General features: G+C 44.3%; 1 protein-coding gene across 13 annotated transcripts in view; it reads left to right on the top strand.

Moving 5' to 3' along the window:
• PLXNA1 (plexin A1) overlaps window positions 1–14697 on the top strand; it is a 423385-nt gene that overhangs the window by 268166 nt on the left and 140522 nt on the right. For all 13 annotated transcript variants that reach the window (XM_053299219.1, XM_053299220.1, XM_053299222.1 and 10 more), the window contains one exon: window positions 12314–12514. In XM_053299219.1, coding sequence (XP_053155194.1) covers window positions 12314–12514 — 201 coding nt within the window. The remainder of the gene's footprint in view (window positions 1–12313; window positions 12515–14697) is intronic.

Genomic DNA, 14697 nt, shown 5'->3' with positions numbered 1-14697 from the left:
CAGATTACCCTAGAGAGCGCCTTCTTCTGTATGATCCTCATTGCACATTGAGATCATCTGGAGAGGTCCGTCTCCAGTTACCAGCAGTATGTCTGGTGGCGACTCAGAACTGGGCCTTTTCTGTAGCTGCTCCTGGCCTGTGGAATGTACTTCCGGCAGATATCTGTAGTTTGGGCTCATTGTTGGCCTTCAAGAGAGCCCTGAAAACCTGATTTGACCTGGCCATCTAGGTTTTTAAATTGCTCTTAAGTATTGTTTTCCTTTTAAAAATGGGTTTGAATTGTTTTAAAATTGTTTTTATATTGTTTTAAGCAGCCTGTTTTAAATGGTGTTTGTTTTTGTTTTTTCACTTGTGCAAAATGTAATAAATAAGTAAGCAAGCAATATTTAGAAAATATTGAAATGCAGATGATGTAGTAGTAGTAGTTGTTGTTTTTATTTTGATCACTGATCAACAAATACAAAAAAGCAAAATTTTAAAAAATAAAAATACATAAAATTCCTAAAAGTTCCTAAAAACATTAAACCTATTTGGGGAAACTGACTCATTATATAACAGCTATTCTCAATAGATAGTGATACTTAATTGTTCAGGTACATTGGCCTTACAAATACTACTAGCAATTAGGCAAAACTTGGCAACTGCATAAGAGATCTTATCATCATGATCTGATAAAAGATAGCATATGTAGAAATCATCAGAACAGCCCAGCAAGTTTAATAATTATGGAGTAATATGCATATTACAAATGTCCCTATAGCAATTACGATATAATAGAACATGCACTGTTGATTCTATAGCTCCTGAATCACAGGGACAAAAGCACTCTGCAAACGGATATTTGTCAAATCTGCCCTCAAGCACTGCAGCGCGCAGAACATTAAACAGTGCTTGGGTAAATGCCCTGCGATACTTGGTCACTGTAATCTGGTTAAGATATCTGGCAGGACATGTGTTCAGAATTTTATTCCCCAGCACCACTCCCTTAAAATGCAGATGTAAATCATGTTACATGAGAACATCCCTGTCAGACTCAGGTGCCCTCTTCTGCCACCTCGGAAAGCACCATAGGACAGATAATAAATAGTGCAATACGTTAGGAGCGATACCTAGGAGGCATTTGGAGGTATTCAGTCCTGTTAACCCGATGCAAAAGAACTTCTTATTTGAAATGATTTTATGAGTCAGAAAGGAACCTGGATCTTGCCTATGAAAGCTCCTGCCATAATATGGCTCTTGGTCTTTAAGATGCCATAGGACTATGTTGGTGAGGTGGGTTTTGTTATTGTTTTTGTTATGCTTTTGCTGCAGGAGACTAACGCAGCTGTTATTCTGGGAAGCGTGGGTCAGAAGATGCATTAACAGCAGTTGAAAGCAATTGCCCTTTCGTTTGAGTCTTTCACACCACTTTAGGAACTGACAGGTTATGAGAGCTTTAAAAAAATTAGTTTTAAAACATTATTAATCCCAGACTTGCTGATTTCATTAGGTGTGCTCTCTCTTACACTCTCCTTTCTTTTTCTCTTCTGACACTCTTGTATGGGCTTAAAAAATATTCCAACAAATCTTCTTCAGGGTTTGCTTGTGTTTTTACTGGGCGATGCACCTGACAGTTCAAGCCTAGGAAACGCCTCTTCTCTTCCCAGGAAGGTAGAATATCATTACTTAGCACCTCAGGCCCTCAAAGTCAAATAGGGAAAGTTTGAACATTAGCAGCTTGGCAAATTTTAGTTGCTGTGTAAAAGTACCCTTTGTTATCTTCTCTCTGGGTTTATCCAATTCCATGTGGTTGCTAGTAATTTCCTCTCCCTTCTCTTGTTTGAAAGCATGCCCAGTTTTCTTCTTTATTTGAATCACATACGTTTTGGAAACCATCTACTACTTCAATCCACTGTTCCCTCTAACAGGGATTCCCAGATGTTGACTACAACTCCCAGCATCCCCAGCTGCAGTGGCCTTTGGCTGGGGATTCTTGGAGTTGTAGTCAACATCTGGGAATCCCTGCTGAGGGAACACAGCTTCTCTCATAACTGTCGGACCTTTTCCAGTCTTCATCCTTCAAGCAATATTTTTTCCTGGCCTCTTCGGCTCCCCTTTATCTTATTTTAAGTCCAACCAGGCATTATGCATTCTTATGGCCTCATGACTGTCATTCCCCTTCTGCTTGGCCCTTTGCCCATATTTGGCTCCTGGCATTTGCTTCCAATGGGTCTCTCCCCCCGTCCCACATGGATTATGCTGTAGAGGATAGTGCTCTCCCTAGGTGTTCTGTGCTGTGCAATGCTGTGGCCTGCTTGACAGCTCTTGTGTTGTATTAGATGAATCCCATTCTAATCTTTTGCTGTGAGTGCTGGCATCGCGGAGGCGCCCTCAGCTAGATTTTTCACTTCCCTCTCCCTGTGTCATTTCCCACTGTGACTTCTGTCTCACAGCTTCTCCAGGCTGATGAGTGTCAGCTCTGCGATGAAGAGGTCAAGCTTCCGGCAATGAACAATTAATTCCCCCCTTCCCCTTCACCCCACCCTTTATCATCTCTGGAAGTTTGGGCCCTCCAGGAAGGAACCACAGGAGATTGGCAGTTACTCATCCAGCACCCGGCCACCAGCAGCACAATTGCTTTTGCAAGGGTTGCTTATGTGGGAGGAAAAGAGAATTTGTTTGTTTATTATGGGTCAGATCCTGTCATCAAGTCAGAAATTATTACTGAAGTTGGTGGGCTTGAACCTGTTCACATGGCAAGAAATGGACTTGTCTGGATGAGCATGGGGGGCGGGGAGGTATCCCCTTTATACACAGGAGTTGAGAAACTGGGTTGCATCTGCATTTTGCTCTCTGTGCTTTCTAAGCATATCTGCTGCTGCTACAGCAGTAGTTTTCTCATGATAAGGCCCCAAATATAGTCATCCCTCACCAACCATGAGGGTTCTGTTTGGGAAAATCTCGCTGTTGGTGAGCCATTGAAATCAGTGGCAAATGGGATTAGGGGAATCATGGTCGCAAAAGGACCACAAAATACAGTTAAAAATAGGGGGGGGGGAAATCCCCCCAAATCACCATGAGTCAGTAAGAGGAGTGAAGCAGAACCCTGAAAATCACCCTCGAGCCCCCCAAATTGTGAAAAAACCCAAATTGCCAAAAAAACCCCTCACAAAACTGTGGATACTCGGGTCATGGTTGGCAAGACCTGTGACAATTTCCCAGTCGCGAATACTTAAAACCATGATTGGGAAACTCGCGGTTGGTGAGGGATGGCTGTATACAGGGAATAGCTAATGTGGTCCATGCCTTATCCTGATGCCCCAGTTCCAGGTTTTGTTCCAGGAACTGTAGTACCTCATTGATGAGCAGATAGGCAATTTACTTGTACTTGTGGGTAGGCAGCCCAACTTGTCACTTAAAAGTTGTAAATTTGAAAAGAACAATATTCCTTTATTTGTCCAGTTGTTGCAAAGGACACAATAGGCAAGTTAGAACTGTATAACGCATACTTAAACCGAAGGAAGGAAGGAAGGAAGGGAAACTTGATACGTGTTATACAATTTTCTTTAAAATGAAATGACGTCTAGGCTGCTTTTCAAGAAAACTTCCGAAAGTAGCTCACAAAACCAAGGCAAAACAGAAAATGTTGCAAAATATAACTATTAATATAATATCTGCCTTCTGCTGAGTCAAACCACTGATCCATCTACAGGGCTGAGAAAAGGTTTGTGAACTCCCTAGGATGATCTGTATATTAGCACAATTCTTATTCAAAATATGATTAGATCTTAAGCTAAACCCTGATGAGAGAGAAAGACAACCCCACTGAATAAGTAACTCAGGAAAAAGAATATATCTTGAGGCTCTCCACACGAGCAGTGTGGAGAGCTGTAAGGGAGTTAGTGGGGAGAGCAGGCTTTCCCTGCAGATGATCGCTGAGCCCTCCCTGGGTGTCCAGATCGGCCACCCACATGCTTGCCAGCTCCATACTGGAGCTGGTTGGGGCAGTGGGAATCGGGGGCCTTCTGCCTCCCTGATGTCCCATAATGCCCTGCGTGAGTGCGCGGGGCATTCTGTGGAGCCCCCCGACGCCTGGAGGCTTGTTGTAGCCTCCCCGTCAGGGGTCTCCACATGAGTCGCCACACTGCAGAGGTGTCCCACTGCAGCACACAACCAAAAAAAAGCAGGGTTAGAGGAGCACTCGCTTCGCTAACTTAGTTTAATGGGGGGGCATTTAGGAGGGCTGGTTGCAGCACCCATATGGTGCCACGCAGTTCCTGGTGCTACACACGAGCGGCAGAAACCGGGCTGGGCTGCCTTAGCCCGGGTTCTGCTGCTCGTGAGAATAGCCTTCTTGACTATTTATTCAACAGAAAGATTCAACAACTAATATAGTAACTGCAACTAAACATATCTGGTACCTGGTGATCTGTCACTCACATTGGCTTGGAGAAATCTTGGCCTATTTTTCCATCCAAAACTGTTTCAGCTCTTCGACATTTGAGGGCTTCCTTGCATGAACAGTTTGCTTCAGGTGTTGCCACAACATTTCATAGAGTTTAGATTGGGACTTTGACTTGGCTACTTCAAAACACAAAATCTCTTTTTCTTCAGCCATTCTGTGGTAGACTTACTTGAATGTTTAGGGTTGTTGTGTTGCTGCATGACCCACCTCCGGCTCAGTTTCTGCTCACAGACAGATGGCCTGACGTTGTCTAGAATTTTCTGATATGCAGCTGAATTCATGGTTCCATCAATGATGGCAAGCCATCCAGGTCCTGATGCAGCAAAGGGGCCCCAAACCATGATGCGTGACGACCACTTCCGTTGCGATGCTGACCAGGGCACAGGGAGGGAGGCTGCAGTCCTACGCACCTGCTTGTTATGAGAGCGCCAGTGGGGGGAAAGTGGCAGGGTGGGGGCTGGCAGGTAGGCAGAGCCTCCCCTGCCCCTTAAAGGAATCCTCTGAACCAGCTTGAACGGCTGAAATGGAGCACTGAACGGTTCTGTGCACATCCCTAGCTCATACTAATACTATGACAATGACGACTAATATTTATATACCACTTTTCAACAAAAGTTTGCAAAGTGGAAAAATAAATAGTATTAAAAAATAAATAATAGAAAAATAAATAATTAATGAATAAGATGATTCCCTGTCCCCCAAAGGCTCACAATCTAAAAAGAAATGTAAGGTAGACATCAACAACAGCCACTAGAGGGATGCTGTGCTGGGGTTGGAGAGGGCCCTCGTCTTGGGTTTCAGACAGGAGTCTTTCCCAGACCTCTCTGGAGTTGCCAGGGCCTGAACCTGGGACCTTCTGCATGCAAAGCATGTGCTCTAACTCAGAGCTGCAGCCCCATCCCCTAAAGTCAGTTAACAATGCACAAACAATAAAACAGCAGCTAATGATAGAAATAAAAGCAGCAGCAGTAAAACAAAAAAATAGCATAGCAGAAATAAAATTATTCATCAAAAGGCCAGGGGAATAGTTGGGTGCTGAAAAGATCTATTGTTGAAAGGGTCAGCACTGGCCAAGTATCTCTGGGTAAGAGCATTCCACAACCAGGGTACTGTCACTGCAACTTCAAGCTCAGATTTTTCTGAGCTTCCTCAGGCTTATTCAGATTTGGCTGAAAGAATGACCAGAGGCATGATGGTAACTGTGGCAGCTCCGTAACATCTCCCCATTTCTGCTCATGCTCACTAGGGTTGCCAGTTGGTAGGAACAAAAGCCACCTGACCTAATCTAAGGGAGATATGACGTGCCAAAATCAGCAGGTGAAAATTTTCATGGCAATCTGGTAAACATTATCAGCTGCTCTTTGCTGTAGATCCGACTTCTGCTGAAAGGACAGCTACAGGGACTAATTCAAAAGTTGGCAACCCCATGCTTAGCCAGTTTTATGAGGTTTGGAGAAGCTTATCTGAACTTGTTTCCTCTTTGGATGTGGTCTCAGCGGTTTCTAGTGCAGGAGGGAAACAGGACAGACAAAATACCAGCGGTCTTGCTGTTCCTATTGGCTGGTTGCTCAGGGTGGAATGAATAGGCCTTGGTTTTCACCCTGCACAGCTTGTTCTCCTGTGGCTTCTAAATTGAAGTGGTTAAAGTGGGACTTCTGAATCTGCTGAGGATGCCAGCATAAGAACGTAAGAACAGCCCTGCTGATCAGGCCCAAGGTCTATTTAGTCCAGCATCCAGTTTCACATAGTGACCTGCCAGTTGCCTCTGAGAAGCCCACAGGCAAGAGCTGAGGGCATGCCCTCTCCCTTGCTATTGCTCCCCTGAAACTGGTATGCCCCTTCTTGGTGCCTCATGTTTTGGGGTGGGTTGAGGGCAGAGATGTATCCTGCTCTTTTTGGATCACTGTCCTTTCATGAATGTAGGATTAATCCTTAAGAGTTATTTTAGGCAAGCTTTGGTCTGGTTAAATTGCAAGCTGTCTGTGCCTTGTGGGTTTTGGCCAGGGAAGTGTAATGGAAAACGTCTTTAGTGCAGCGCCCACACAGGCACTTAACCCTCTGTTTATAGTTTCTCTGCTGGTCATGTGTTGTCTGCTAAATTCATGTTAGGAGTTAAAAGGCAGAGCAAACAGCACTACCTTTAAGTTTCCCCTCAAATTTCCTTTCACTGCCTATGGACTGTGTTTGAAACAGAAGGTTGGAGGTGATGCTCATGTGAAGTCAGTCAGCACCCTGCCCTGGGATTCTGTAAATTGGCACAGCAGGGATTGGTGACAGCAGAGGCTCTCCTGTGCAATGCATGTGCCACATAGGCCGTGTTGCCCATTTCTGCTTGCCTATGAAAAGCTGTCATTCTGATACTTCTCTACTACTGTGTTACTATGGAGTGTGAATTATTGTGTGTGCCTTTGAATGCATCAGTAGGTTTTGAGACCCTTTCTCTATAAGGTATGAATTCCTTGAATTTTATGAATTACTGCACATTAAAAAAGCCCATAATTGGAAAGAGGGACTGAGTTTCCTACCTCTGCTTTTGTTTTAGACTTTGAGTGACTATGATGTGATTGGAAATTCTTCTAATAAGAGCAGAGCTTGTTGAGATTGGGTGGCAGCATTTTAAAGGCAAGGGAGAATTACTGCTGAACATGCTTTGAAGGCAGCTGCTGACTGTGGAGAATTCCCCTACTGTTCAGCTGTCCCACTTGCTCTAGTTCTTCCAGTACATGAACAACTGGTTGGCCTTGGGAAGCTTCTGTCTTTCAGCTATGTCTTTAAACTGGGGTGCATGATATGCTGTCTCCCAGAACTGAAATGGGGTTAAAATAGCTTAAATTAAATTAGGTTACAAGTTTGGGTAAGTTATCCAAATTGATTACATTCGTTTGTATATTGTGATTGCAAGTTAGTAGTAAATTTTAGTAGTAGTAAATTTATTACAGTCCTTAGACCAGCTTAACATTTAAAGTAATACAATTATAATTTACAAAATATTCAGATTGTTAATACAAGCTCTACGAAGTTTGGATGCAACAAAACAGAACTTGGCCACGTTTATAGAAGTAACAAGTTTAAACTTTGATAATAAAACATCCAAGTAAAATTGATCTGTGTGACCAGGATAGTTCTTTAAGAGAGGAGCAATAAACTTACATCCCTATAAGAGCATCCCTATAAAATTGACAATACAGAATAACATGAAGAACTGACTCTATATCCCCTGAGCCACAAGGGCAATGACACAGTGCATATGGGACTCATTCATATTTCCCGTCTAGGAGTGCGGAGGGAAGGGCGTTCAAACGAGCAAGGGTCAATGCTCTCCTAAACTTGGGTAAAAACATGTGATCTAAGTATTCAGTCGGTTTGTGGCTGAAATTTTGAGAACCTATATAAATTCCCCTTGGTAGTTGAGCACACTCCTCCTGTAGATCTATATCTAATAGTCGTTGCCTAACAAAACATAACGCCTGATCTAAACCCCTCGCTAGGATAGCCCTTAAGAATTTAGTTTGGACTTCTTCTAAGATTGTAAAGTTATCAAAAGGCCCAATTTGTGCGCCATAAAGAATTTGGGGTTATATTTTAGCCTTCAATAATTTGACAGCCGCTGGGACAAAAAGAGCACCTCTTGAGCAGTAAAAAGATTTAATCACATTTGCCGTCTGCTGGGCACTGTGAGTAACAAAGCTAAGATGAGCTTTCCGGGATCCACTGGAATGAAATACAACCCCTAAATACTTAAAAACCTTGACCTGTTCAATGTTATGTCCATTTATGGACCATTTATGGGTTTGGGGGCGTTTTGCAAAAACCATCACCTTAGTCTTGGTATAGTTTATCTCCAAGGCTTCCTTCACAGTATAGGAACTCAGGGAAGTTAAGGCACGGCTTAGCCCTATCTTGGTTTGAGATAATAGGACAATGTCGTCCGCATAAAGCAGTAACGAAACATGTCTATTAGCAAGTTTAGGGGGATGAAGAGCAAGGTCCTTCATATGTAACACTATTGAATTTATATAAAAATGAAATAAAACAGGGGCAAGAATACAACCTTGTCGTACTCCTCTGTAAGTAGGTATCTCGGCCGAGAGATGCCCTTTCCTGCTATACCGCACTCTTTCCTGCTATACCGCACTTTCCTGCTATCCCGCTTGTTCGGCAGATAAGATGTCCTGAGTATCCAGCCATTCCTGTAATTTCCCCAGAAGATGTCTAGCATAGAGTTTACTAATAATGCTAAGGAGACTAATCGGGCGATAGTTATTAGGATCCTCCCTTGTAAATTGGGGCTATTATTGACACACCCCAATCCTCAGGCATTTTTGCAGTCGCATCTATGAAGGTAAATAAGGAAGCAAGAAGAGGAGCCCACCAATCAAGGTTGTTGCGAATAATTTCAATTGTGATACAGTCTATTCCAGCAGCCTTACTCGTCTTACATTTTTTAACCAGAGCTTCAACTTCCAAGACAGTGACTGGGCTCCAGCTTGGAAGTTGGTCCAGCTTATAATCAGTTATAGCCGTGTGGGAGCCTTCTTTTTGGTATAATATTGAGAAATGATGTTCCCATATCCCAGCTGGAATTGCCAGATTTGAAAAAGAGTTATGGGGATTTGCCCCAAAGTCTTTGGTTGTGGAAAGGAAAGAGAAGATGTATCAGATCAAGGGTAGAGACAAGGGATCAGGAATTAAGGGTGATGATGATTGCATGAGATTGAGGCAAAGCATAAAAGCCACATCCTCCATGTCCTTCCCTGATTTCTGAGGATATCTTTCCATTGTCCCCTGGTCTCTAAGGCATCCCACATTTGCTTTCACTTTTTAGAATGGACCTACTTTTGCTCATGGCTTTTGCAAACTCCTGCCTGCTCAGGCCACATCATTCTCTCAACTCCCTCCTATGGAGAACAGATGGGAATTTACCAATGCAAAGATGTCCCTCAGAACAAGGGACACTTTGAGGAAACCTTAGCAGGCAGTACTTAAAAAGTTATCCTGCTTATTCTAGCAAGGGCTGGGAACTTGCTTTTTGAACTGGATGCTGACACACTCTGCATTGAAAATGATGAAGGCCTGGCTAAGGAGTACAAGTGTATGCCTGGGGAAGAGGGTGTTCTCCTTAGTCCTTGGAATTGTCTGTTCTAAACAAGAACACTGCTGGGAGAGGCCTGGCCAGTATCAGAGCCATTTCTCCCGAGGAGTTTTCAGCCCAGCATCACAGAGTGCTGAGCCATGGGGCTTTTTAGCAAAGACTCCTAAACACCAGGTGCTTCCTGTTATTTAGCAGGACAACATTTTTGCTGCATGAGACACAGCTCCCTGTAGACCGTGAACATGTGACGTAGCAAGACTGAGTGGGCTGTGGCTCAAAAAACCAGTCAGCAAAATGTGTGCATGTTTTGGGGGAAAGGACATTAGCTCATGTGTTTGCCCTGGGCAGCTGCATGAATACATTTTGCATCAGAATGGGTATGTGCATTCAGGCACTGCATGTGTGACAGTGCTATGCAAGCATGTACCTCTAATCGGTTTCCCTGGCCATCCCAAAATATATAGCTTGATCCTCATGGAGGGCAGAGAGCAGCTAAGTGAGCTGTTTCATATACGTCAGTGAAAAGCAAAAGGTTTCAGAATTAATATAGCCAAATAAGCGAGGGAAGCTCACTACTTGACACTTCAGACTTTATGAAGATTGAAACCTCGAAGAGTTGGAGGGGAAGAACAATATTTTTAAACCAAGGCTTGCTTTTGTCTCAGGAGATGGCAAACTGTTCTATGCAGGTTTGTTTGTTTGTTCAGGAGTCTTTCTGGAGACATGCTGCTTTGCCCAATGAAGGAAGCAAGCATTCGTCAGAGTTAGGGAGACTGTTACAATAAACTGCTTTGAGATGCCTAGTCCTTGTGCAGTTGGAAACTGTTCCTGGAATAGATACACCCCTTGCTGGTGTTTTCTGCCTCTGCTCTGCAAGCATTGTTTATTGGAATTAGCATTAGTGAGTTGGGCTAAACTTAAAACATGCGCTGGGGGAAAGGGCTAGTCTGCCCCCTGTTGGAGTTTCTGGGGAATATGCATGCAGGTTCCTAAGCAAGCAGAGATCCTCATCGTGTAGCAGTTTGCTTCAAAACATGTTATTCTCCCCTCTCTCCCTGTTATTTTAAGCAGGTATATCTTTGCCCTTAGGCCTAGGCTGGCCAGCCTGGGGATTGCATCAGGCTATTGTTGCTGAAGTGGTGCCCTTCTGGGATGTAGGGCTGTTTTCTTGCCTGGTTCTGTTTATTTTTATTCTCTCTTGCGCTCTGCAGTCTGGCTGTGGGAGGTCAGGTTTGTCCTCTGAGAGCAACCTGGGTATTTGCAGTGGATGCTGTGAAGAGTTTATGCCTCTGCTTTGTCAGAGTGCTGAACAGTCACTCGTTGAAGGAGACTGGGAAGGTTATGTCATGTCTCAGGTGCTTGCTGAGTGCTTGGCTGGGTCAGCAGTAAAGCCAGCCTGTGTCAGATGCAGCTGCAACCTTTCCATCATGCATGCCCCTACCTCCAGAGATGGAGCTGATGCAGTGATTGGTTGCCAGTGATTTGTGTGGTCTTTGCCACAGAATTGCTTGGGAGATCCTCGTGAACCCTGCTCGGCAGAGCTGGATGCTGCTCTGAAAAATGCCTCATGATTGATGCTGGCTTCATGGAAGTCCTGCAGGAGATTTCCTTACATTTAGACAGGGCTGGATTTCTAGCTCAGGCACGCTGAGAAAGCCAAGCTATCATTTGGTTTGCAAGGTTTCACTTGCCAGCTTGGGGCAGTGCGTCTCATGCTTGATAAGGGATCTTTACTATTAAAGAGGCCTTAATCCTGTTTTTCACTCAACTGGAACACCATGGTGTTCCACCTTCTCTTTATATTCTTCACAAGTGTTTTCAAGCCCGTTTAAATAACAGGCGCTAGTAGGGGAGAGTTCCGCTGCTAGCCTTCCTTTCCCACCCACCCGGCGGGCTCCCTCCTCCATCTTTCCCTCCCTCCCTGCCCTTTCTCCAGAGACCCAGTCACCGGCCGGGCGGTCTCCGCTGCCGGCCTCTGCGGCTGGGCCGGGCCCTTTGCGGTCGCATCTGTGCCGCCGCCGGCCTGCGCTCCGTCCCCGGTCTCTGTCTCCCTGGGGCCGGTCTCCGTCTCCTCTGGCCGAGGCGGAATAGTGTTATGTATGTTCTTCAAATGTGTGTGAACAGTATAGAAGTAAAATGGGCTTCCATGGATAACCTGCACAGAAATATCTGGGAGTGTTCAATTTTTGCATGTGCCTGCTGCTTATAAATGGACATTTCAAGAACTGGAGTCTCTTCTAAGGTCTTGGCATGGCATTTACATGGACTAGAAGGATAACTGCTGATGGATCCCTTGTAATGATCAGAACAGGCATCATGATTAGGAAGTGTGAAAAAGGCAAGACTTGAGTTTGGGTGAGCTGGGCAGATAGTTGCTAGTACATGAGGCCCATTTGGCCAAGAACACAGAAGAATGCAGACTTGGCACAAGGCTAAACTGGAGCATCAGAATCTGAGAGCAACAGGCCAGAAGAGGCAATTAGCTGAGGCAGGTTGACAGGAATAGGAAGCATATAGTGAGAAAGTACCTAGTTGGGAGACAGTGGTTAGGATGGTGTATCCTCTGTCTGAGGAACAAACTTTATGAGCGCTTGGTTTACTGTTTTGTATGGGATGGAGTTTGTGTGTTGTACACCACATTATTCCACAGCCCACTGTGACAGACTAAATGTGGAGATGTTGATGCTGACCACCATTGCAGGTAGTTCCCAGATGAAAGGTGTTTTGGTGATGTGTCTGCTATTTCAAAATCTATTTTCTTTTCTCTCTCTTACAGGACTGCCCTCAGATCCTTCCCTCCACGCAGATATATATCCCTGTGGGTGTGGTGAAGCCCATCACCCTGACAGCCAAAAATCTGCCACAGCCACAGTCTGGACAGCGAAATTATGAGTGCATCTTCCATATCCCTGGCAGTCCTACCCGTGTCACTGCCCTGCGCTTCAACAGCACCAGCATACAATGCCAGAACACCTCGGTAAGTCCACTTCATATAGTCACTTGTTGAAAAAATGGTAACATAGCAGAGACTCTCTGTTTGCCTCTGATACACTATGGCCTTTGATAGGAAATCACATGCTTGGTACAAAAGGCCTCCTTCCCTCCCAAGATGCAGCTTCTTTCGTGGAAGGAGATTCCACTCACCCTGGTTGTTTATTGCTATCTTCATGCTTTAACAAAAGACACAGTATATATGTCCATGGTGCTCTTGTCACCTTGGAAGGAATCCTGATCCTTTCTTTTCATAGTGTTATCCATTTTCCTTTCTTTCTCTTTCTCTTTTCCCTTCGCTGTGTGAAATTATTCTGTGCAGGATCAACATCCCCTCCTTCCTCTGCCATGGAGCCAAAGCTACCAAGGGGCCTACTGTGTTTTATGAGCATTTCCAAAGAAATTTGCTTATGAAAGCCATGGAAGCCTGCCTAGGTCTGAGCCTAAGAACCCAGAGGAGCTCTCTTGTCCTTCTCTCTTCCCTGCCTACACTTGAACTGATCCAGCTTTACAAATAGAATTTAGTTACAGTATTTCTTACTTGTATACAATATTGTACATTTCCCCCTATGCTCACATTTAGTTACATTTTTCCAGATTGTATACTCCCCATTGAGCTTGATTCTGCCCAAATGATGCCACTCAGCTTCTCATCTGTTGATCTGATCCCTACTTTTGTATATAAAAGTTGGTTAGCAGCTCTCATTTCTGATCTATAGGACTCAATATTTTCTGATTGTGTGACTATAGATAGGTATCTCTTGACTACATGGCTCTGCCTTACGTTCCAAGCCACCATGGTGTCTTCCAAATATTCTTACTCCGTTATCACAACTTCTGCATCATCATCATAGCTAGTGTGTTGGAAAGAAGAGTGTTTGTATTTCAGCCAGGCCAGTTTAGGAAATCCGTATGATCTGTTCAGGAAGTTCCATGTGCCCCATTGTACTGGTTAAATTTTCTGCAGGGACCTCTGATGTTAATGGCAGCCCTTCATCTAGAGAGGCATGGCATTTCTTGGCTGACCTGCTAGGCCATCTTCCAACCTCCACTCATTTACATAAAAACAACTCCTCCTCTACCAGCTTCTGACTTAATCCTTTTAAAAATATTTTGTATCAGTTATCTTGTGAAAGCTCATTTGCAGCCTGGTGTGAGCAGTTTCCCTGCTCTTCTGCCCTTCTGCCGCGACACTGCAAAACTACTGAAGAGTGAATGTGTGCTTGAAATGGTCTCCCTGTCGCTGCCAGGGCTCTCTTGGCATAAATGTAGGCTGAGAGGTCTTGGAGAGCACCATTTCCCTCTTCTTCTCTGGAAGCAACTTTTTGCACATGTAGGGAAAAGAGTTCTTGAGCAGAAGGATTCTTGATCTGAATTATATGTAACATTTAAGTAAATATTTTAAATATGTAAGCTGACATCCTAACAAATTGTGTCCGTTTGGAGGCTCTGCAGGGAGATGATGGGGGCCCACATGCAACTCCCTCAGTCATCCTCTATTGCATGAGCATGAGAAACATAAGAACAGCCCTGCTGGATCAGGCCCAAGGCCCATCTAGTCCAGCATCCTGTTTCACATAGTGGCCCACCAGATGCCGCTGGAAGCCACAGGGTTGAAGGCATGTCCTCTCTCCTACCGTTTCTCCCCTGCAACTGCATGAGCATGAGAAACTTCCCAGCTCTGCTCATGCTCCAGGAACACTCTGTAATAGAGGAAGCACATCACTGACAGCACACACAGAGGAGGATTGGGGGAGTTGCACATGGGTCTTTGTCATATCCCTGTGGAGCCTCCTAAAGAATATGCTTTGTTAGGATGTCAGCCACTATCTTTTGGATACACATGTTAGCTACAAAGTTATAATGGACTTTAACCACCCAGGACTTATTGGTCTGGGGTGGTATATAAATGTACTAACTAAAAATAAATAAAATCATGAATATAGTTGTTCTGTCTGGTTAGTTGACAATGTGGTGCTATGTTTATTTAAAACAGAGCAAACTGGATGGTAGTTTGGTAGGTGTGTCTTTTCTGTTGACCTTCTTACTTTACAGCATTGAATAAAGGTTATTTTTGCTGAATTATCTTGATATCCAGTTTGGAAGTGGCAGTAGAGGGAGTCTGTAGAGGGCAGCTCAGATCAGGGCAGCAGCAGTTCAGGAGGTAGG

The sequence above is a fragment of the Hemicordylus capensis genome, chromosome 2 (genome assembly GCF_027244095.1).
Source record: "Hemicordylus capensis ecotype Gifberg chromosome 2, rHemCap1.1.pri, whole genome shotgun sequence".
Lineage (NCBI taxonomy): Eukaryota > Metazoa > Chordata > Lepidosauria > Squamata > Cordylidae > Hemicordylus > Hemicordylus capensis.
This window is presented reverse-complemented; position numbering and strand designations above follow the sequence as displayed.